The sequence below is a fragment of the Nipponia nippon genome, unplaced genomic scaffold, assembly GCF_047370975.1.
Source record: "Nipponia nippon isolate SJK-2023a ecotype South Korea unplaced genomic scaffold, ASM4737097v1 scaffold_6, whole genome shotgun sequence".
NCBI lineage: Eukaryota > Metazoa > Chordata > Aves > Pelecaniformes > Threskiornithidae > Nipponia > Nipponia nippon.
In genome coordinates this window covers 31,246,649-31,269,287 of record NW_028262380.1, presented here as the reverse complement: position 1 = coordinate 31,269,287, position 22,639 = coordinate 31,246,649, and the positions used below count along the sequence as shown (strand labels likewise).

General features: G+C 35.7%; 1 protein-coding gene across 5 annotated transcripts in view; it reads right to left on the bottom strand.

The window, feature by feature from the left end:
- Positions 1–22,639, bottom strand: part of CEP135 (centrosomal protein 135) — a 41,456-nt gene that overhangs the window by 11,674 nt on the left and 7,143 nt on the right. For 3 of the 5 annotated variants that reach the window (XR_015699516.1, XM_087735737.1, XM_087735736.1), the window contains 18 exons: positions 21,555–21,745; positions 20,874–21,041; positions 19,364–19,505; positions 17,588–17,672; positions 16,499–16,627; positions 14,550–14,765; positions 13,904–13,969; positions 12,753–12,903; positions 11,762–11,955; positions 11,144–11,287; positions 10,423–10,566; positions 9,117–9,194; positions 8,800–8,951; positions 6,061–6,176; positions 5,836–5,990; positions 5,337–5,392; positions 4,126–4,294; positions 334–444 (listed from right to left, as the gene is read on the bottom strand). Coding sequence is in view for 4 of the 5 variants with exons in the window: in XM_087735737.1 (XP_087591863.1) it covers positions 334–444; positions 4,126–4,294; positions 5,337–5,392; positions 5,836–5,990; positions 6,061–6,176; positions 8,800–8,951; positions 9,117–9,194; positions 10,423–10,566; positions 11,144–11,287; positions 11,762–11,955; positions 12,753–12,903; positions 13,904–13,969; positions 14,550–14,765; positions 16,499–16,627; positions 17,588–17,672; positions 19,364–19,505; positions 20,874–21,041; positions 21,555–21,745 (2,467 nt within the window). In the remaining variant the exon portion in view is untranslated. The remainder of the gene's footprint in view (positions 1–333; positions 445–4,125; positions 4,295–5,336; positions 5,393–5,835; positions 5,991–6,060; positions 6,177–8,799; positions 8,952–9,116; positions 9,195–10,422; positions 10,567–11,143; positions 11,288–11,761; positions 11,956–12,752; positions 12,904–13,903; positions 13,970–14,549; positions 14,766–16,498; positions 16,628–17,587; positions 17,673–19,363; positions 19,506–20,873; positions 21,042–21,554; positions 21,746–22,639) is intronic. The other 2 variants (XM_087735739.1, XM_087735738.1) reach the window with 1 other exon arrangement.

Genomic DNA, 22,639 nt, shown 5'->3' with positions numbered 1-22,639 from the left:
ACATGATTTATTTGTCATTCTCCAGTGTTATGGCCAATTGAAACAATCAATGAAACTGTAACATGCCAGAATTCATCAGTGCTTCAGATATAAGGTTTAATATGAATCCACTAGCAGCTTGAAACACTGCATAGGAAAGAAGGAAAAAAAAAAATAAAAGAAGGAAATGGGACAGGCAGGGAGAACAGGACCCAAACCATACATTTCTTAATTTTATTTATTGTATATTTATTGTATCCTAATGTTTATTGTATCCTAATGAGAATGTGTTACACACTAAAACCAATGAATTTATTGAAAACAGTAATGACTGCCTACAGATTATACTTTTACCTTCGAAGCCATCAAGGTCTCAAATCTGGAAACTTCGGTTATATAATTATGAACCCTGGTTTTCATTTCTTCTTTTTCACGTATTGCATCTTCAAGCTCAGTGCTGATAGCCTAAAGAGAGTACATAAAGGCAAACAAGTGCATTAGAGTAAATTAATCACTATATATTACTGTATCAGACTAAATAAAAGTAATTGCATATGCCCTAGATTTTATTCTATTCTACTTCTAAGTAATTTAGTCAAAGCCCTTTGGGATTTGTAGGGTTTAGAAATATCCCCTATTACCTTAGATACACCAAAGAGTTTTCCAGGCAAGAATAATCACAGAAAACAATGAATATCATACCAGTTCATAAAATCTGCAGCTTCCCTGATGACACACCCTACTGATCTTTGGAAAATTCAACATACAGATGTTTGAGAGCTGGGATTTTTCTAGCCTTAAGATTCATTATTCCTGAGCGAAGGAAAGTTTTGTGTCACTAGAAAGTCAACTTTATAATAAAAAAACATTTATTTTAAAGTAGAATTGCAAGATAAAATAACTAAATACATTATTAAGATCATATTTAGACATCAAAAATGCACCATGGAATTTGTTTGAGATGTTGGAACTGCTAACTCTGGCCCTCTCAGGTTCAGCTCTCACCTTTCTCTGAGTCCTCCAGCCCAGAGAGCCACAAAGGCAAGTATCTTCTTCTATACCCACTATCAAATGTGGGGGAAATAGAGGATATTGCCTTATTTCTTCACCTTCTTCTTTTTGTGGTATATTAATGTTCATTAATGGAAGCCTTTTTACTGTGTGCCTTATTTAGCATATGCTGAAATCAGTCTGCTTGTCTCAGTGGTAGCCTTCCCAAGCACACTGGGAAAGCTTTAGTTATCACATTATGATAATATTTAATATTTCATCTTATTAGATACCTGTGAATGGCATCTCTAATTTCAATAATACACCCACATATCTATGTATTGTAACATAGGTTTTGTGAGAACTATTCAGGGTACTACATCACTTAAAACATCTTACTATATTGTACTTTCTAGCTTCAGACTCAGTCAGGTTGACTGAGGGGAATTGAAATAAATGGTTTAGCTAACAAGGTCCTGATTATTTCTAGTGTTGGCATTTACAGTGAATTCAAACAAACTTTTGTATCTCAGCATCAAAATTGTACAAGGCATTTGAGTTTCATGATGAGCTGCAATAGTTGTATTTGCTATACAAATTCACTGTAATGAGTTTCAAAAAAATTCTGGGCTAGCTCTTTAAATCACATTTACATATTCTCTACATAGTCTTTCCAATGTTTAGCCCAATAAAAAAATGTTACTTACCCTGTAAAACACTGGACATTTTTGTTATATATTGTCCATACGCACATTCTATTGTACAGGACATCCATGTCATGCACTTGGAGCTGGGAAGCTTTTTGTCAGCAGTAACCAGCTGGTGCATAAAACCAACTCATTATTCCTCAAACTATGTGAGTGATTAACAAGACTGAATGCACTTCAGGCTCTCCAAGCCATGGATCTCAGACCCAAAGAATTCCAAGGAAGAAGAAATGGAGCAATGATGACTGGGAAGAATGCAAATGGACATATACTATAAGCCCATTATGCTGTTGAAAGAATGAGCCTTACACACCAGTGGTTGGTTTAACTTGCAGACCCCTGGAGAACATCTCAAGATGAAGATGCCACAAGAATAATAATGATGATAATCATAGAATCACAGAATGCTTTGGGATCAAAGGGACCCTTAAAGGTCATCTAGTCCACCCCCCCTGCAATTGGCAGGGACATCTACAACTAGATCAGGTTGCTCAGAGCCCCATCCAGCCTGTCCTTCAATGTTTCCAAGGATGGGGCATCTACCACCTCTCTGGGCAACCCCTTCCAGTGTTTCACTACCCTCATTGTAAAAAATTTCTTCCTTATATCTAGTCTGAATCTACCCTCTTTTAGTTTAAAACCATCACCCCTTGTCCTCTCGCTACTGGCCCTGCTAAAAAGTCTGTCCCCATCTTTCTTATAAGCTCCCTTTAAGTACTGAAAGGCCGCAATAAGGTCTCTCCGCAGCCTTCTCTTCTCCAGGCTGAACAACCCCAGCTCTTTCAGCCTTTCCTCATAGGAGGGATGTTCCATCCCTCTGATCATTTTTGTGGCCCTCCTCTGGACCCTCTCCAACAGGTCTATGTCCTTCTTGTACTGAGAATAATCAAACAGTTTAATTGACTGAATCTCTTGACTATCTCTGTCTTGCAAAATTTTTATTTAACCTACATCACCAACTTGAGATAGCTCATCTTTCAATAGTCAATGATACTCTACGGAAATAGGTAATTCCTCAAGGCATTAAAGATTTTATTTCAACTTTGATTCTGTAACTGACGTAAGTTTAAGTCGTGCCTTTAGAGTACACACTTTAGAAGGAAATGTATTTAGCCATCAGCAGCTGAGATGGACTATACCTCCCAAGTGGAAAGCTGACCACAAATACACATGAACCAACTCAGAGTCCACTGGGCAATCATTACCCACTTCCCACCTGCTTTTTGGCCTAAAGCTACTGACGGGCTAGCTGTTTAGCAAGGAGGTACATCATAACTCTAAACTACTAGAGAAAAGGAAAGATGAAATCATATAAAACTAATACAAATAAAAATATATAACATAAAACTCTGCAAGCAGTCAAATAAAGTACCTGAACAGAATCTCCACAAAAAACAAAACCCAGACAAAAAAATGCTGCAGCTGAACTCTAAGATACCACCTCACCATGACACCCACCTTACCAATGCAAAGACAATCCAATAAGAACATTTCTCCAGGGAAATAGATGGCACCTTTGAATTCACCATCTAAGAACCCCACACAACCCTGACACAATGGAAAGGGAACCCCTCCTATTCCCATTGACTGTGCATCCTTATCCATTCCTGAAATCGGGAAACAAATTCAGACTATTCAGGACTATCATACCTTAAAAATAAGTTTTCTTCAATCCCTCTGTCTTGTAGCTTTTAAGCCCTCTTGTATTTTCTTCCCCAACATTAACCTTTCCCAATTCATCAGTGAAAGCAAAGTTCCTGCAGAGCAACACACATGAATGGAAACTAAACTTGCCAGAACTGGAAATTAAAAACCTGCCAATACTTCTTTACAGCCACCATAACCGAGGCTCACAGAACACAAACACTAAAATCTACATTCCAAAACATTCTGATCTCCAAGTGTGGCATACCTCACTCAACACATCTTCATGGAAACTAGATGGATAAAACTAATGAATCACTACGTACCAGAACGAATTCAGATGTGCTAGCAATCTCCTCCCTCTCACTTTCACCTGACTAATAACCTGACATCTGCTTTTGTGGTTTCTTGCTCTCTCTCAATAATCCCTGTTTCACAGATAATAAAACAAAATTTTTACCAATTAAATACCAACTACCAAGTGATATAACCAATTAACATACTTTCATTATAGTATAAACAATTATGTCCTAGATTTATTTTATTTAGATTTTTTTAATCTGGGGAAGGGTGACTAAGCTGAAAGCTTGTCTATTTCTCCCCCACTTTATTCACTATGCCTAAGTATCTAAAGCAGTTGCTTTTACAATTTCTGCCCAGTCATTTTTAATATTCCAGTGTTGAATAAATACCAATAATGAAACATACCATATCAAAATTGAGGATATAGAGGTTTTGATGTACCACTGTATGTAAGCAAACAGTAAATAGTTTAATACTTCAGTATTACATACTGCCTTCGTACCTGGTTTTCTCTGGCCATTGTAGCTAGGTCATCTTGCAATCGTCTGTTTTCTTTCAGAGCCATTTCCTTTATTCTTCCTGTTTCTGCAAGCTCTAAGTGGGATGTATCAAGCTGGTGATGTAAGCTAGATATCTCACGGTCTCTGTTGCTCAGCATGTCCTTCATCTGGCTATCAAGTGAAAAATCTTATTTAAGTTGTTCCTGCTTTTACTGTACCACATACTGCTGAAAATGATCAGTCATGGACATGCAAAAGTTTGTGCGCTTTTTTTTTTTTTAAATGGTAAAATTCTTGCTCTCTGAAGGCTGACAAACTGACTCTAAACATAAACATAAGCTAAGGATGTAAAATGTCAATATGCACAAATAAAATGGAATTAATCTTCAACTTTGAAGATGTATCTGTAAGATGTATCTTATTACAGAAACAGCAGTTACAGATACTCATGTTTTTCTGTGTTTGGTAGCGGTTACAGAATGTTAGCCATTGAATATTTTATAACCCATAAAGGAAGAAGACAGCTTACACTTGAAAGACAACAATCAAAAGAGTAAGGAAGAGATAAAACAAAAAGTAGAAATATAAATATGTGTGAATTTAAATAAACTTTTGCATTAGTTTTTTGCCACAGATACTTCATGCATCAATGTACCAAATATTCAGTCACACTAGTCTTCGGATGTTTAAATATTGGTGTTTAAATATTTTCTTTTAAAAAGCTATAGTTTTAAAAGTCATGCTTAAAAAGAGGCAAGAAGGAAAGATCAGATGAAGCCCAGCTAAAAACTACATAAATATATTTTAATTAAGAGTGTACTGGTAGCTTAAGCAGGAAGAATTAGCTTGCCAATAATTAAGAGTTCAGCTCTCAGTTTTACCTGTGTCAATCTAATAATATCTAGTGGAGTACTTAGAATACTAAAAAGCTACTTTGTAACTGAGAATTAAGAAACGTTATCAATTTATGAAAATAAAGAGACAAACAATTGTTAATGGCTGTCTTAACAGTATCTTAGCAGCCTGCAATATAATTGCAGGGGAAGTCTCTTCACAAGTTGTTTACATCTTTCTCAACACAGTACACCCCTTTACTTGACTTAAACAGAATTAACTCCATTTCACCAAAATAACTAAAATAGCTATCTACTTTCACTTTAAAACCACTAGATACAATAAAACCACTGAAGAAGGCATCCTAGTCTTTACTTACTCTGTTGAGGACTGCAGCTCAGAGAGAGTGAGACGTAAATGAGTAATTGTTTTCTCCTACAAAAATAAAAGCAAAAGTTTTATTAGGTATTACTATATTGCAACACAGCAATAAGTAATTGCATCTTTGCACATTCGAATTTCCAAGCTTCTTTTATTTACTGAGAAAGGATTGTCTTGTCACCTAAAACGATGGAAGTATGCTATAGATTCTGTCACCTCAGGCTAGAACCTCGTATCTCAATAAATATCTCCAAGTGTAAAATGCAAAAAATACTTCTTTATTTTCTTGAAGTGTTTAGGGAATACACTAACAATCATAATTAAAATGCTATTGAGTTGGCAAATGACTCTTTGTATTGGCTAAGTCCAAACATAGTGTTTATGTCATGCCTAGAGCTCTGCACAGGCTTTGTCATTAAGGCAAAATGTCTCCCTGAAATGTAACTGCTTTAAAAATCCCCAGATGGGCTGCAAAGTATTACTTTTACTGCACGTACCTTGTTAGCTAAGTTGTCATCTAAGCATGCAATTCTTTCTGTTTTTTCATCTACGGTTTCTTGAAGACTGTCCTTTTCTTTGTCCAAAACAGTAATAGTACTTCTAAGCACATTGACTGCTTCATCCTGTGAAGTGCTCCTCTGGTTTAACCTATCTATAAATAAAAGAATAAGTACTTTCTATTGTAAAAACAGGAAATAAGCATAAAAATAACAAGTGATTACCTATTTTCTCCTCTAGCTTTACAATTTCTTCTTGAGCTGACTGCAGTTCGTCCTTTTTGAAGGACAATCGGTGCTGTAAATCTTCAACAGACCTCTGGAGTTGGTCATTTAAGAGCCTGGAAAAAGCAGTATACAGTTGAAAGAAGTTTGGGACCTATTAAGGGTCATCAACTTATGGCTCTTAAGCTGCTTGAAGTGCTGGAACAGTTCCAGCATAACCTCATGATAGGGTTGTATCATACCAACCAGCAGCATGAGGTTGTGTCATACTAATCAGTCCTCTCCCTCCTTCTATGGGAGACAGAGGACTTCTAAGGATTGCTGAGGCTATCACCACTTGGTTGCTCTGGACCCCTGCAGCAAGTCCACCTCAACACTATTCCAAAATGGAGCAACGGAACCTCAGTGGAACCACCATGATAATCTGAAACATTCACTTCCTCTGATTTCTGTTACTCTTAATCACGTAACTCTTGTTATTTGCGTCTGTTGACTCTTCCCTTCATAAAGATTTTAATATGTAGCTCGTAGCAGTGATTATCAGCCACACCACATTTTAAGAAGCAACCAAATTGACAGCTACAGTTCTGATCCTACTTCTAGGAAATACAGACCCTGAAAGACATATGAAACCATCTACCTACATAGTTCTTTTGCTTAGCAAGAAATATCAGAGTGACCTAGGGAAAAAAAATGGCAAAACGAAACTCCAAAGCAATTAAACGGATTATATACAAAACAGGTCAGGAAATAAAAATCCCTTTGAAGTGGGATCCCACAAAAGCTAGAGAAGCTTTTAATTTAAAAAAAAAAAACCTCCAATCCAGAATATATCATGTCTGCAGATAAAGATTGCTCTCAGTCAGTTTAGAGTGAACCTTTAAAGGGGAAAAAAAAAAGGGAGAGGCCCCAAACACAGCTATAACAAATTGCTACCATGCACAAAGTAGAACCAAATACTGAAATGAGTGTAGCCCTACTCCTTATCTCCTCTTTTTATAATATCAATGTTTTCAACTAAAATTATAAGGAATCTAGCAAGATATTTCACTTTTATGAATGTTGTCACAATTTTACCAACAAATACACTAATAGTTTCACTAACAGCCTTCTTTGTGCAATTGGGAGCATTAGATGAACTCCAAGGCCTGCTTCTCAGCTTCTGTTCTTCATAATCTTCCACCCTACTATTGTACTGTTATACAGTGCAGTATAGTACTGTTCAGGTTGGGTGGCGGGGGCGTGTGTGTGAGCCACAGGCCCTGGTTTCCCTCGTAAAACATGCAAAAGATCTGATCTACAGCATTACCTATCCTGTAGTGATCTCTTACATCAAAGGCTCTCATTTCCACCTGAACCAGATTTCCAAATTTCTGTCCAGATTTATTAAATACTCTTTTTCCACTTTCTCTAAGCCGCCTTCTTGTTCCATCACATTTAGATAGTTGATGGGAGCTCTTTTCTAAAACAATTTCAAAAGAGTGCAGCAACGATCCTGCAAGTTTAACTAGGCCTTAAAAATACATGGGTATATGTCCTGTTTTCAGCTGGGATAGAGTTAATTTTCTTCCTAGTAGCTGATATAGTGCTGTGTTTTGGATTTAGTATGAGGATAATGTTGATAACACACTGATGTTTTATTTGTTGCTAAGTAGTGCTTACACTAAACCAAGGACTTTTCAGCTTCTAATGCTCTACCGACTGAGAAGGCTCTAGATGCACAAGAAGCTGGGATGGGCACAGCTAGGACAGCTGACCCAAACTGGCCAAAGGGCTATGCCATACCATATGATCTCATGCTCAGCATATAAACTAGGGGAAAGCTGGCTGGGGGGCCGCCGCTTAGAGACATCAGTTGGTGGGTGGTAAACAACTGCATTGTGAATCACTTGCTTGGTATATTCTTTTATTATTATTACTATTTGATTTTATTTCAATTATTAAACTGTTCTTATCTCAACCCACGAGTTTTTTTTTTCACTTTTACTCTTCTGATTCTCTCCCCCAGCCCATCGTGGGGTGGGGAGTGAGCGAGCGGCTGTGTGGCGCTCAGTTGCCGGCTGGGGTTAAACCACAACAGTATACTTGATCCTCCAGTTCTGAGCAAGTTGGTCAAATCCCCACAGACTGTGTCTATGGATCGTAAGACGCCAACTTTCAAAACTGTAGTACGTGTGTGATAGTATTAGCATATGAAAGAGAGTGACACAAGAAAAACAGCTCAAGTAAAATGCCATTACAGAATGACTCTAAATGAACCACTCAGTTGTGGAATATCAATGTCTAATGCTTGGCATAAAATTTTCAGTATTACTGACAACTCTGTAAACTAGCACAGTTTGGTCCTACTGCTGCAGTTTGCAAAGGCATCTGTCTTCCTTTTAACAAACAGCATTTGGAAATCCTTTTAGAAATTTTCTGTTCTGCTACATTCATAAGCAGAGAACATCGTTGTTAGAGGAAACAATTCTAGAAGAAGATGAAAATTTTCATTCACAATTAGCCATAAAAATTATCAGTATATCTGGTCATCAAAAAAGCCCAGGAGGAGCTTGCTGTGAAAAGCCACCACAGCAATTTCTTTACTCATACTTACTTTTCCTTAAGACAAAAACAGTACCAAGTGATTTTGAAAATATTTTATGGTCTTTCAGGAACTCAACTCTGCCATACGGTCATAGAACAAACAAAATTATGTTAGCATCTGTGAAAGACCACCACATTTTGTATTATACTTACTGAAGTGAGCAAATCTCAGCTTTAAATTGAGAAGAATCATCAGATGTCTGGGCAAGTTTACTGGACTTCAATTTTAATTCATTTTCCAAAGAGTTTATTCTTTCTTTCAGGATAGAGACTGTAGTCTTTAGTTCACACCTTTCCATCTCAAACTGCAATTTAAAAAAAAAATAATCAAACATGTTATTGTTGTAGAAAGTTATCACAACTTGGCTTTTAAACAAATTTAAGCTGAAAACAGCTAACAAAATAAATTGCTTGAAAAGTCTATCCTATTTTAGAAGTAGTAAAAGCTTACTTCCTAAAAATGCACTTACTCCTTGAATATTATTCTCCAGTTCTGAAATATCATGCTGCATCTTTGATTTTTCAAGGTTAGCTGCTTCTTGCTGAATCTGAGATAGAAATTTAGAATTACATGTAATAAGATACACATTTTTAGATTTAACCATAGAAACTTAAGCTTCATGTTTAAGAAAACATTGCTCTACATTCTTAGAAAAATGACCAAATGCAAAGTTCTCTCTATAAAACTATAAAGCATTAGCTGAAAATACACCACTGCAGTTTGATATAACATCAAGTTTGTTTTTGGTTTTGGTGGTTTTGTTTTTTTTTTTAAAGAAAAAAAGTATATTTATATTTGGTCCCAACCAAATTAATATTTGTGAGTTTTTGTAGAAAGATTACTGAGCTACAGGGCAATATGAAAGGTTGCAAATATGTGTAGCTTAGTGTCCTAAGCTGTTTGAAATTAATTTATGAAATTATTATTAATATGAATAATATCTCTTCCACTGCATGCACATGCTTTAAGTAAAGAGGTCAGAGTTACTGCCACTGCTTTCAGATACGCTACAGTTCTCTTTGTGGTAGTAAATCAAACTACAGAAACATTCATCACAGAATCAGTCTTGACATATGTTGTCTTTGGATCAGTCCATCAATATGATTTTAAATTTCTGAATTTTCAGGATGTTTTAAAAACCTGTATACATTATATTAATGACCCAATAAAGAAGTCGGGCAACCCCCCCGACATCATGCTCTTCACTACAACCAAATAAGACGCTAATGCACATTAATACCAGACATCAAAAGGTCAGAGTAACAGGAAAATTATTGCATTAACAAATATTTTTTAAAGGTTAAAAATAATGAAACTCAAATTGCTATGAATTTATATTTGATGGTTCAGTTATATGCCATTTAAAATATACTCTGCTACAAAATGCAACAATAACTAAAGATCAATTAATATGAAAAAGTCTGTAAACTCCCCAGTTTGTGGGATAAGAACCATATGTGACACAGAAGCATCTCTGAAGTAGTGCATTGACACAAAAATATTCTGCAGTTGGGGCTTAATATCTAGGTTCTTCACACAAGGTGATGCCACACTTGCCCTCAGACACTTAAAGCATGTTCCTCTCCCCTTATGCCCACCTAGGAACTGAATTTACAAGGGCAACTCAGACAACTCATTGAGCTCTCTCAAGTGAGCTTAAGAGATCAGATAAGTTCAAAAATTATTGATAGACAGCCAGACACAAACACGGCATTATTGTATAAGCCTTCCCTATGTGCCACCTCACTGTAAGCAATGAAGCTATAGAAGCTCACCTTTAATTTTTCTCTAAGGCTTTCTTTTTCTGCCATTAGTCTTCTAAAGTCAGTCAGTGCAATGTCTCTTTCTTCTTCCATGTGACTTTGAGAAACTAAACTATGTTTTGCTTCTTTTCTCATCCTGTTCAATTCACCCTGAGACTTTAAAAGATTATTGTTTGTTAGCATATGTGGATTGTAATTAATACAGTGTATACACTAACAAAAAAGAAAGTTTCAGTGTTGTTATTACAATAGAAGTGCTATTACAGTCTTATTTTTCCCTAGGTATCTAAAATATATTCCCTAAATCACACAGTGGCATGACCACTTATGCTGCCAACATGCTCATCATCCTTTTACTGTTTCAAGTATAGCCTAACTTCACTCTGTTTTCTTATCAGTTAACTACTACTTCTTCCTTGCTTTCTAGCCTGTATCTTTACCCAACTTTCTCATGCATTCTACCGATTTTTTTTTTTTCCTGATCTTTCTCATATCCGAATGCCAGTACAGTAAGTTGTAATGGCTTTAAAGTTAATACACTAACTTTGGAATACATAATTTTATTAACAAGTAATAAAAACAGGTATACGTTTTCTTATTCCTGGTTGTATTCTAGTAGGTCTATACTCCTCAAGTTCTATTATAGACAGAATTTTTTTCATTTTAAATAAGCAACAGTACAAGAAGTGTTAATGGCCTATTTCAATGCCAATTATAAACAATTTCTTCTTACCTGCTCATAAAGAACATTTAATCTATCTCTTTCTGCAGTCAATAATTTGACATTGGATTGAATTTCTATCATGTGTTTTTCAAACCTGTCTAACATGGACCGTAGCTCATCTCTTTCTCTGGTGATCAACCGAAGATCTTCACTCTGCAAAGTGATTAATAAAATTTATGTTAAAATACATTAATTACAATATTTGGATAATTAAATACAAAAAAAAAGAAAGAACTCACACTATTAGTAATACATGAAAAATACATACATAATCAATTTTAATTGCAAGAAAAAGCCTGGCATTGGTGGTATAATTTAAACAATAAGAACTAACTGTTAAGGAGAAAAAGCAAAACAGCTAACAATAAGATTTCAGTCTTTTTCTGTTTATCATCTAGTTCTATTTATTTCAAGCAAACTGATCAATAATTAATCAATATGTTACTGTAAAATATGAATAGTAAAACAAAAGTTCACTGAAGTTTCTCTCAGTTAATTTTTTACGTTAAGAATATAATTTAAAAAACTACTACAGTCATTTACTGCTCCTGAATTTGAAAACGTATTTGATAGCTCCTTAAACGGTTCCATTATTTATTCAGCTTGTCTTGTCAGCAAGAACTTTACCTTCTCTGGAGTCCTACGGCTTGGGCTAGGCCTTCGTTTTATCATTTTCTGAAGATATTCTAATTCTCGCTTATAATAATCTCTGTCGTCTTCTAAAGTCTTTACAAATGCATCTAGACGAGATGGAGATTTGTCTCCTAGGGCTATACCACATTCTAATCTCATTCTTTCTATTTCTAGGACAAGTTCTCGTTCTGCAGAAAAAGAAATAAAAACAACTGTATAGGAGCCTCATGAATTTCCACGAAGACATTTGCATTTGGGATGGACTAACTTCCATCTGGGCAGCAAATCGGCTGAAAAGGATGTAGGAATCCTGGTTGACAGTAGGCTAAGCATGAATAGCATGGTTTGGAACCAATAGAGGCCTAACAGCATATTGGGCTGTATCAACAGAGGCACAGACTGAGGGATGTGATTAGTCCCCTTTATTTAGCACTCATTAGATCACATTTACAATACTGTGTTCAGTTTTGCCCCTCCCCCCCCCCAAGTACCAGATAGATGTTGAATAAACTTGAGTGAGTCCAGAGGAGGCCCTACAAGTTGGTTAGGGAGCAGAATACTTGCCCTGTGGGGAATGGCTGAGGGAAGTGGGCTTGTTCAGCCTGGAGAAGAGCTGGGGACCCAAGAGCAGACTTACAATACCAAGAGGGGGTTATAGATATCATGGAGCCAGTTTCCTCACAGAGGTGCACAGTAGGTAAACAAGGAACAACGGTGATTAGTTGCTACAGGCAATTACAAGCAATACAGGAAAAAAAAATGTTTACTCTGAGGATAAACAAACATTGGAATGGGTTGCTTAGAGATGTTGTGGAATCTCCACCCCTGGAGGTTTTCAAGATCCAACTGGATAAAGCTCTCAAGAAACACAGTCAGAATTCACTCAGAAAGACAGAGAATAAAACCAGCTTTGGACAAAAGAAATTATTTTGTATGAAACTGCCATAGGAAGATAATTTACAGGAATCTACATTTGATGATTTACCTTTTATTTCTAAGTTCTGTGATTTTTCTGTCAGCCTTTGTTTCTCTTGTTCAACCTGGTTCAACAGCAGTTCAAGATTCTCTTTATCATCTGTTTTTCCAAAGAGTTCTTCACTCAGTCTCTCGTTCTCCCTACGACATGAGCACAACTCCTGAAGTAACAAGTATTATTACAAAAATTAGAAATGCCAACAGAGACATTTAGAAAAAATTATTTAACATTTTGTTAAGCTTTTAATATTCAACACTGTTTAGTTCTGTTTAATCTGGATGTGTTATGTTTTAACACTTGTTAAAGGCCATCATTGTTTTTATACCACTTTTTATTACATCAAAGTAAGCATTACTTTTGACACAGCTTGCAATCAGTAACAAAACAAGCAAGATTAACCCTTGTTTAATTCAAGAAACCAACCAGAAGGATAGTGGAATACAAGCATAGAAAAAAGTAATAACTAAAGCAAGAAATAATTTTTAAGGGCATTTAGTAACACTGTTGGTGTTAAAGTACATCACAATACAGCATCTCAGTCAATCCAAACCTGCAGCTAATCAAATGCTATTTGGCATGTCTTTCCTTATAATCTGGTGCCCTGAAAATGAAAGTTTTTGTATATTCAAGTTCACTAGAAATACTAAAACAAACCACTGTACTCAACTAATACACAACTTTCTATATGCTGGAAAGAGTTCAGTCTTCAAGGAATTGATAATACTGATATTTTTCATCTGGGCTACTATGCTTTGTTTCTGAGTTAGCCAAGTATTGCATAATTGTTCACGTGCTGATTAAGAGACAAAGTAATTTCTAAATGAAGAAAATCCTCTAGGATGCCATAACTCGTTTGTGGTGAAAACGATTATGTCACGGAAGCTACAACTTCAGATAGCAGAAATAAGGAAATGTACAATAAGGACATCGTCAACCATACTGTCTACAGAGGTTTATTTCAGTTTATTTTTGCAACAATATGATGTAGCTTCTTTAGATCTTTCATTTATTTATTAGTAATTTATCACAATAGAGTTTTGGGGTACTATAAAAGTTCTTTTGTTAATTGTTAAATTAATTTTTATAAGAAATGAAAGAATCACGTGGATGACAGTATGATAAAAATGCTACAAACAAGAACTGAAAGTATTTTTACTTACTGATTTAAGCCTTGTTATTGTTTCTTCAAGATCCTGTATTTCACTGTGTTTTCTTTCAATTTCTTTCTATCAACCAAAATTAACCTATATGTTAAAAGTTACACATTCAAAATGACAACAATTCCTTTGTTACAAAAAAATTAAGGAAACAGACTATTTTTGTAAGAAATAAAGTCTAATTAGTTCCTTGTAATCTGCCAAATTTTAAGTAGTAAAGCTCCTATGAACTGAAAGCACAAAAAAATTGTGGTATACACACCCATGCTCTTTTGGAGCACAACAATTAAATAAATCATTGCATGGCTCCTCATAGAAAAAGCCCTCCAAACACAGGCATCATTGTTGCAAATATCTATTATCTATCAATAGTTTTAAGTATCTCAGAAATTTTTTTCATACTAAGCTACCAGAAGAAGGAAGACAGATTGCCTCTTAACTAAACTCATCTCACCTAACACAGTAAAGAGACAAAACTGCTGTGATTAATCATCTTTTAGTGAGCAATTCTGTATAATATTAAGTAAACTGGAAAAAATATCTTTTTAATCTTTCTTTACAAGCCAATAAGTCATTTGTTGCAATTAAAAGATATAAAGCCACCTAAGAGCTGAGCAGATCCTTCACACTGTAACACGTTAGTGATTACCTTTGCTTCTCCTATTTCCTTATCCGCAGTCTCGAGCACAATTTCCTTGTGTCTTTCCAACTGCTGTGCCAAATGGTCTATTTCACTCAGTTCTTGACACAGTTCTTCATTTTTATTGCTTAAATGCACTACCTCACTAGTCACATTTTGTTTAGTGTCTAAGAGGTCTTGAATGCGCTTTTCAAGTTCTTTGTTTGTTTGCTGAAGATACTCAACCTGAAAGACATTTTTCATTACAACATTAATATGTATGGTTAACCTAGGTAGCAAAAGTTCCTTCCAATCTTCTGAAATATAGTATCTCTATATCCATAGTAAAAAAGAGACGTCCTGTTAAAAATGGCAAGATTTTCTATTTTTAGAACTTAATGCTTATCAACATGAAAAAATATGATTTTACAAAGGTGCAAGGTGAAGGAATTCATTACTACACTGTTCTTTATCTAGTCTCCAAAACTCGAGGTTTATGCTAAAAACAAAGTACTGAAAAGCAGAGATCTGTATAGAAACCTGTCTTGGGCATCAGTTGGGTAAGACCTAGTGTACTCAAGAGGTTCCCTAAATTTCACAAGATATGAGGACACATTCTTCTCTCCACCTCTGTAGTATATTTGCTAGGCTTAGTCTCACTGGTACTCCTTCATGAAAGTGAAGCTTTACAGACCAGATTCCCGAAACTTATCTTGTCCCCAACATATCTCAGCACCTTAAACACAACATCCTCAGAAATCCTGCTCTACAGACATTGTTTTTCCCAGAATACCTTTCCCTGAGAGTAAAGGGACGAGAGGGAGGGATGTAGAGTAGGAATAAAAAATATACACAATAAGTTACACTACCCAGGAAAATGGGAGCCTGGAGTATCTTGAAAGATTCAAGATAACACAGGTGCTCCACTTCCATCTCTGCAAAACTTTCCTCAAAACTCCAGAAAGAAGTATTACTGTAGACACAGAAGAAAGTCTGAGCCCTCTCATAGTTATGAATACTACTACATAGAGATATCCATCCATTTATTGTGACAGAATAAAAGTGGTATACTGGCACCGAGCCTGAGAAAATAGTCTTGATGGCCCAAAACCGGCTTTATGCAGCTCTGGGCTCACTCTCTGTACAATCAAGTTGTGTTGAGCATGACTTACTAATTCAGGATCACTGAACACAGCTGTACTGCTTCCAAGTCATAGCTCATTCTGTATTTTTGCAGCACTGAACCTAAGCTAATAAACTCTGTAACATGGCTCTCATGCCATTGTACATCACGCACAATCAGTATACAAAACATCTTACTCAGTTAAAAAAACAGAGAATTGATGGTATAAATCCAGAGATGGGCTTTACTTAATCTGTACTCCAGTCTGTCTTGTATTATTTTTTTTTTAAATCCCCATTCTGAGACCAATATTGAATGCATACTAATATGCACAGTAAACACAAACATCTTTATCCTAAGCTTATCCTTTCCTTGCAAGTCTACACTGGAATAAAGATGGGACTATTTGAATTCAATGAGGAAGATTCCTCACTACCTGATAAAATTATCTGCAGAACTACTCCTTATCATAAGTACATATATCATTGTTAGTTCCTAAAACATAAATGGTATGTACAAAAAAAAAAATTAAAAAACAAAAATTAAAAGAAAATAAGTATTTTCAAACTTGGTGAAAACAGTGTATCATACAGAACTTTTCTGAATACTCTCAGATTAACATTACTGTGTACAGATGTGAGTTCATGGAATTCTTTACCAAAAGCATTCTAATAGACTTTTAAAACAAGAAATGAAGTTTCCTTAGACAAGAAACACTGCCACCTAAAAAGCAAAGCAAGTTAAATTGATTGATTTTATATCTAATAGTGATTTTTTTAAAGAGCTAGAAGTTTTGTGGGTTTTTTTAGATTGCTAGGATTTTGTTTTGACTAAACAACAGTAATAAATCCATTACCTGCAAATTCAAATGGGTGATAAGCTTCTCATTACTTTTACTTCTTGATTCCAGAGAGATAACCTCATGAGAACGCCCACCATCCAATGCTAGCACTAGGCGCTCTATTTCTTTGTCTCTTAGCTCAACCTTTGAGGGGAAGAAAAAAAAAAAAAAAAAAAGTTCTTTGGTATCTTCTATACCATTTAATAGAACCTTTGTTCAAAGAAACACCTATATAACATTCAGTAAAAAGATATACACTAATAATGCAATTTTTATCTTTAATATCTGTTTTTCTTAATTCTGGATTTTTCTGAAAAAAGTGATTTCTTTGAAAGAAAAATGAATGAATCAAATAGAATTTGTGGAAAAAAACCCTGAAACAATTCCTACTAGATAATTTTCTTTAAGAGAAACCAACAATTTTCATTCGAAGTTAATGACTTGCAAATTAACTGTCTGAGAATGGCATTTAAATTCAGGGAAAAAGCTTTTAAATCAGCTAATTCAGTGACTGAAAAACAGGGAAGGCTGGAAGAGGAAAACCAAGATGTGAACAAAAAAAAGAGGATGGTGTCCACTAATCCCCAGATATCGAAAGATATAACAACATATGAACAACTGATGTAATTACCTCACTTAAAGATTATACATATTTTATCAATCCACTATAAATAAAATATTGTAAAATCTGCTGTTCTTAAATTAACTTTCAAAAATTAAAAATTCAAAAAATATAACCAGTTCAAACAGTGAAAAAAATTATCCTAAGATTTCTGTAGATCAAATTACTATTTTGAACCAGTTAATACTTCTGCACTAAAAAACCCTACACATACACAAATTCTACTTATGATCATCAAGTTTAGCTTATTTAATGTAATTTTAATACACAAAATATATCAGCAAAAGCAGCGGGCAAGTGTTTTATCATTGCTGCTGTGTCCAAAAGCAGACAAGAGAAATAGCTCAACGTAGGCAAGTTAGAATAATTGTATTTCACAAGCCCCACAATGCTTTCCAATGAGGTTAAAACACGACTTATAGTCAAGGCCATTGCAATGGCTACTACAGCCAACTAATAATTTAAAAAATCTGTAAACATACCTGTTTGCTATAATTTTTCATTCCGCGTTCAGATATCTCCAGTTTTTCCTGTAGCTCTGTTACTTCTGACTGAAGTTCATGAATTCTGAAATGTAACAATATACTGTTTATGTGGATTCGTGGAAGAATCATATGTACACAACATTTCAATATTAGTATTTTATCTTTGCTCCTGAACGTAAATATTTCACAAAAAAATTAGTTTTCCTTATACAAAATACTAATGTAGAATCCATTGTTTGAGATATTTTAGCGGTTGACCTTGGCTGGCTGCCAGACCCCCACCCAGCTGCTCTCTCATTCCCCCTCCTCAACAGGACTGGGGAGAAAATAAGATGAAAAAGCTCATGTGTTAAGATAAAGACAGAGAGATCATTTACCAATTACTGTCACAAGCAACACACATTCGAGTTGGGGAAGATTAATTTATTGTCAATTAAAAATAGAGTAGGATGGTGAGAAACAAAGACAAACTAAACCCACTTTCCTCCCACCCTCCACTTTTGTCCAAGATCAACTTCACTGCTTCACTTCTGACTCTTATACCTCCCCCCCGCCCCAAGTGGTGCAGCACGGATGGGGAATGGGAGTTGCGGTCAGTTCATAACACTTCGTAACACTTCAGCTTTGCTGCTCCTTCCTCGTCACACTGTTCCCCTGTTCCAGTGTGGGGTACCTCCCACAGGATACAGTCCATGAACTGCTCCAGCATGGGTCATCTCCATGCGGTACAGTCCTTCAGGAACAGACTGCTCCAATGTGGGTCCCTCACGGGCCACAGCTCCTGCCAGAAAAGCTGCTCCTGCATGGGCTCCTCTCCACGAGCTACAGTTCCTGCCAGGAGCCTGCTCCACAGGCTGCAGCTTCCTTCAGGGCATATCCACTTGCTCCAGCATGGTGTCCTCCCCGGGCTGCAGTGTGGATCTCTGCTCTGACGTGGTCCTCCATGGGCTGCAGTGTGGATCTCTGCTCTGATGTGGTGCTCTCCACAGGCTGCACGGACAACCTGCATCACCATGGTCTTCTCCACGGGCTGCAGGGAAATCTCTGCTCCAGTGCTTGAAGCACCTCCTCCCCCTCCTTCAGTGACCTTGGTGTCTGCAGGGTTGCTTCCCTCATATTTTTCTTACTCCTCCCTCTCACTGCTGCTGTGCAGCACTGTTTTTTACCCTTTCTTGGCTGATGGGCTCAGCTGTGACCTGTGGTGGGTCTGTTTTGAAGCCAGGTGGAACTGGCTATGTCCAGCACAGGGTAGCCACAGGTCTCTTCTTAAAGAGGCCACCCCTGCAGTCCCCCCACTTCCAACACCTTGCCATGTAAACCTTCTACATATGTATTCTGAATAAGAAAAAAGAATTGGCTTGAACCTTTCATAATACAGGTTCCAAGCCAAAAATATTATTACAAAAATCAAGAATAATTCAGTCTTCCAAAACAAATAGGAAAAATCGGTTTACGCCTATGCAAAACATTACACCTAGCTTTTTTCCAGAATACCCAATCGAAAATCAGGTATAACAGTAAAACCAGTATAGAAATCTCAAGAGAAATCCTTTAAGGAAATAAGCAGCTTATTAAATAACCACTGCAACTTTGTCACAGGCAGCACTGTCAATCACTAAGCAAAATCCTATTTAAGAACTATAGTACTCTTAAAACATCATGAAATACCATTTTGTTTGAGGCAAACTTGAAAGGCAGAAGGAGGGTGGGGGCTGGAAAATCACTGCAGATACTTAACACCTATACTTCAAATTTAAAAGTTCTTTAGATTACCGATTATCAGCCACCTGAAGAAGGTCTGCAATATAAGGATCTTCTGGCTGAGGAACTGGATAGGCACTAACACCTGATGGAGGGACAGGCTGGTCTATCTGCATGCGTTGACGCCTGAAGGGAATGCTTCTTTTTCTGCCACCTAAAAGCCCAAACCAAAATGCCTGTTACTTGGAGTTAAAGCAAGGGAGTCATCATCTTTAATACAAAATGAAATTTCCTATTTATTCCACTGCTTCTGAACTGGCACGTGTCACCATTTTAATATTTACTGCAATAAGTTGATAAAATTTGTACGTTCTAGACAACACCACTCTCGCAGATTAGTATCAGCTTTGTCAAAGTTCAGTTTTATAATAAGGAAACGTGCAAAGTTCAGTATAAGTAATTGTCCCCAGTGTTTAAGACCCTAAATATTCTACAGTTCAAACTTGTTGAATCTGTTAGTGATTTACCTTACTAAAAAAGCCAAATTAAAATATCACAAAAGACATTTTGTTTTCACATTTAAGAACTATTTTATGACGGAACTAACCGCCGCATTGTTTAGTAATGTTTTACTAAAAGTAGGTTATCTGCTTGCATGGTAACATTATATTAAAAACAAAGCAAAACACAGTATTATTTCCAGAGGGAACAATTACTCCTCATGACACGATTCAATAAGAACATACAATATTTGATGACGTAGTATAGAAAAATCCCAGAAGACTGGTAACCAAGGGGCAAGTATGCAGAAAGACAGACGGAAGTGTAACATGGCACCTTTGAAGTGAAGGACTTGAAATGAGGTGTGGAAAAATAGAGAGGAATTTTAATTTCACCTAACTACCTATTAATTTCCCTCAGATACCAAAAATACATAGGTAATTCAATGACTTGGAAAGAAAAGACAATTTCAAAATTTCTTCAAAATACCTCTCACTACTTCCCTTAGCTTGAAAAAAATGAAGAAAAAGGAAATCCTGGAGAAAGAAATTAACCTGAAAGTAATGTTCAGAACATTTTAAGCTATCAAAAGACCCATTAAATACTGTAAGCTTTCAGAGGGTTGGAATATTTATTTGTAGACATATTTTGCATCTTGCTGCTTTTAGATCTTGTTTACAAAAATCTGAATTAGTCACTTGCACATCATCAATTAGCTGTCAAAAAGATTCATGTGTCAAACAACCTGCCTCTGACTAAATTAGGTGCAGCATTAAAAAAATAAAAATAGCTGTTGATTAAAAGTGCTTTCCAATCAGATTTTAACTTAATAGTCTTCTGTTGAATCTAAGTTTGTATTCAAATTTGTCCCTAACACAAGTGATGTGCTAATGAAACTTCTTCCATACAGAGAAAAAGACTGAATTCAGAGCCAAAACTTTCAAAAGGTAATGTTATTCTACTGGATAGTTATTTTACTGTAGTAACTTCTCTGTTTGAGGAAAAAAAAAAAGATTATGTTCTGAAGAGCCAAAAAAAAGCCTGAAGAAAAGTTAGAATATCTGTGATTATTTACACTCACCAGGTGTTTGCACCACTGCTTGCAGATTCTTCTCCTGAAGCTGCTGAATTTTTTCAGTCTTGGCTTTGTTCTCTTTTTCCAGCATTTTAATTTTATGTACGTATTGGTTATTCAGAAATTTCAAGTCAGCTGTTTCATGTTCAACCCTCCTTAAGGAAGCTTTCAAATCTTCAAGGGAGAGAAAAAGCAATATTATCTTTCTTATTCATTATTATTTTTCCTAATAGCACCAAAATAGGCATAAAGACAATCCTATATTCTTTTTCTATAACATGAAGTTTTCAAATGCACATATATAGGTGTATATATATACACAGAAACACACAAAAATATATATTTATCCATGTTATACAAATAAAAACCCCTTTCTAGAATAAAGGCACATTTAAAAGCAGCATTTAATTTTAAATTAAAAAGTAGCGTTTCAAGGTATGAAAGTATATGTTAAAAATTTCTACCATTTTCATGTTTGATTAAAACAATGATTTGCAGGACCTCAGAAGCTTTTTAACTACAAAAGAAATATCTGTGCATGAGCCTTAATTCATTAAAGGCACCAAAGTCAATGACCATTCACACTCACTTATAAGTACAGATAAATGAATCTGCAGATCAAGGATTTGGCCGCAATTTTATTTTGGCATGGAAGGATTAAAAAAATTATCATAATTTTTGTATTACCTTTAACACGATGATCAGATTGCTCTTTCAGTTTTAATATTTCTAAATGTAGTTCATTATTTTCCCTGGTAAGTTTAGCATTCTCTGTTTTATAAGGTTCCAAAATAGCATCATAATTGCTGAATTCTTTTTCAGTTTTTCCAGCAGATAACTTTGCACTGCGCAAGCTCTCAGTTGTATGAACTAGGTCACTAGAATAAAGGAGCATCAGACATTTTAGAAATCTTATCAGCCTTTACACTGCAGATGCAAATATTTATTCTGACCCAAGAAACAAAACCCTTTCCCCGAGACCATGTTAACTGTAGAACAAATGGGTTCAAAGAAAGGCAAAGAGAACATTCATGTCAGAAAAACTGAAAGACAGGAATCATTCACTTAAAAAAAAAGTAAATAGGAAAGGACAGAGCAAATATAAAAAACAAAGATATTCGGAAAGCAAATCAGGAGTTTCCATCTGATAATTCAATAAACTTTTTTCTACATGAAGTGAGATATTCAAAACTGGCAAGATGATTTTTTCCTCTAAGTACTATGTAAGTTGTAGCACTACTTACCACAGAAGAAACTTGAAGCAAATAATTAAAAATGCCAGAAGGTTACTAGTATTTATATGGAGATCAGAAGCTCCATAAGAGAGATTAGTGGTAAGTAGCTACAAACATTTTTGTGAAAATAGTATCAAATTCAGTGATTGAGAGATTAAACTTATCTGCTAGACACCAGAATGAGGCCTAACATTGAAGGCAGGTAACTCCACATCTGCCTACCTACAGTTCTTCCATCTGTATTAGATGCTAGAGAACAACAGAACCAAAATACCTATATTTGCACGTTTAGCCAAATGTAACTGGATTACTACAGAAATTACTATGTTTGTAATCACATCAAAGCCATGAAATGGCAGCTATATTAAGGTCACCTGAAAATTTGTTTTTCTGCTGTTATATGTCCTGCAAAAACTGCAGAGATGGCAAATTTAAACTTCGCCAAATGAGATCATAAAAAAACGGAGCTGTGAATGTTTTATTTTAAGTCACAGTACAGACAACAGGGATTATTTTTTATACAACCAGTTATATGGG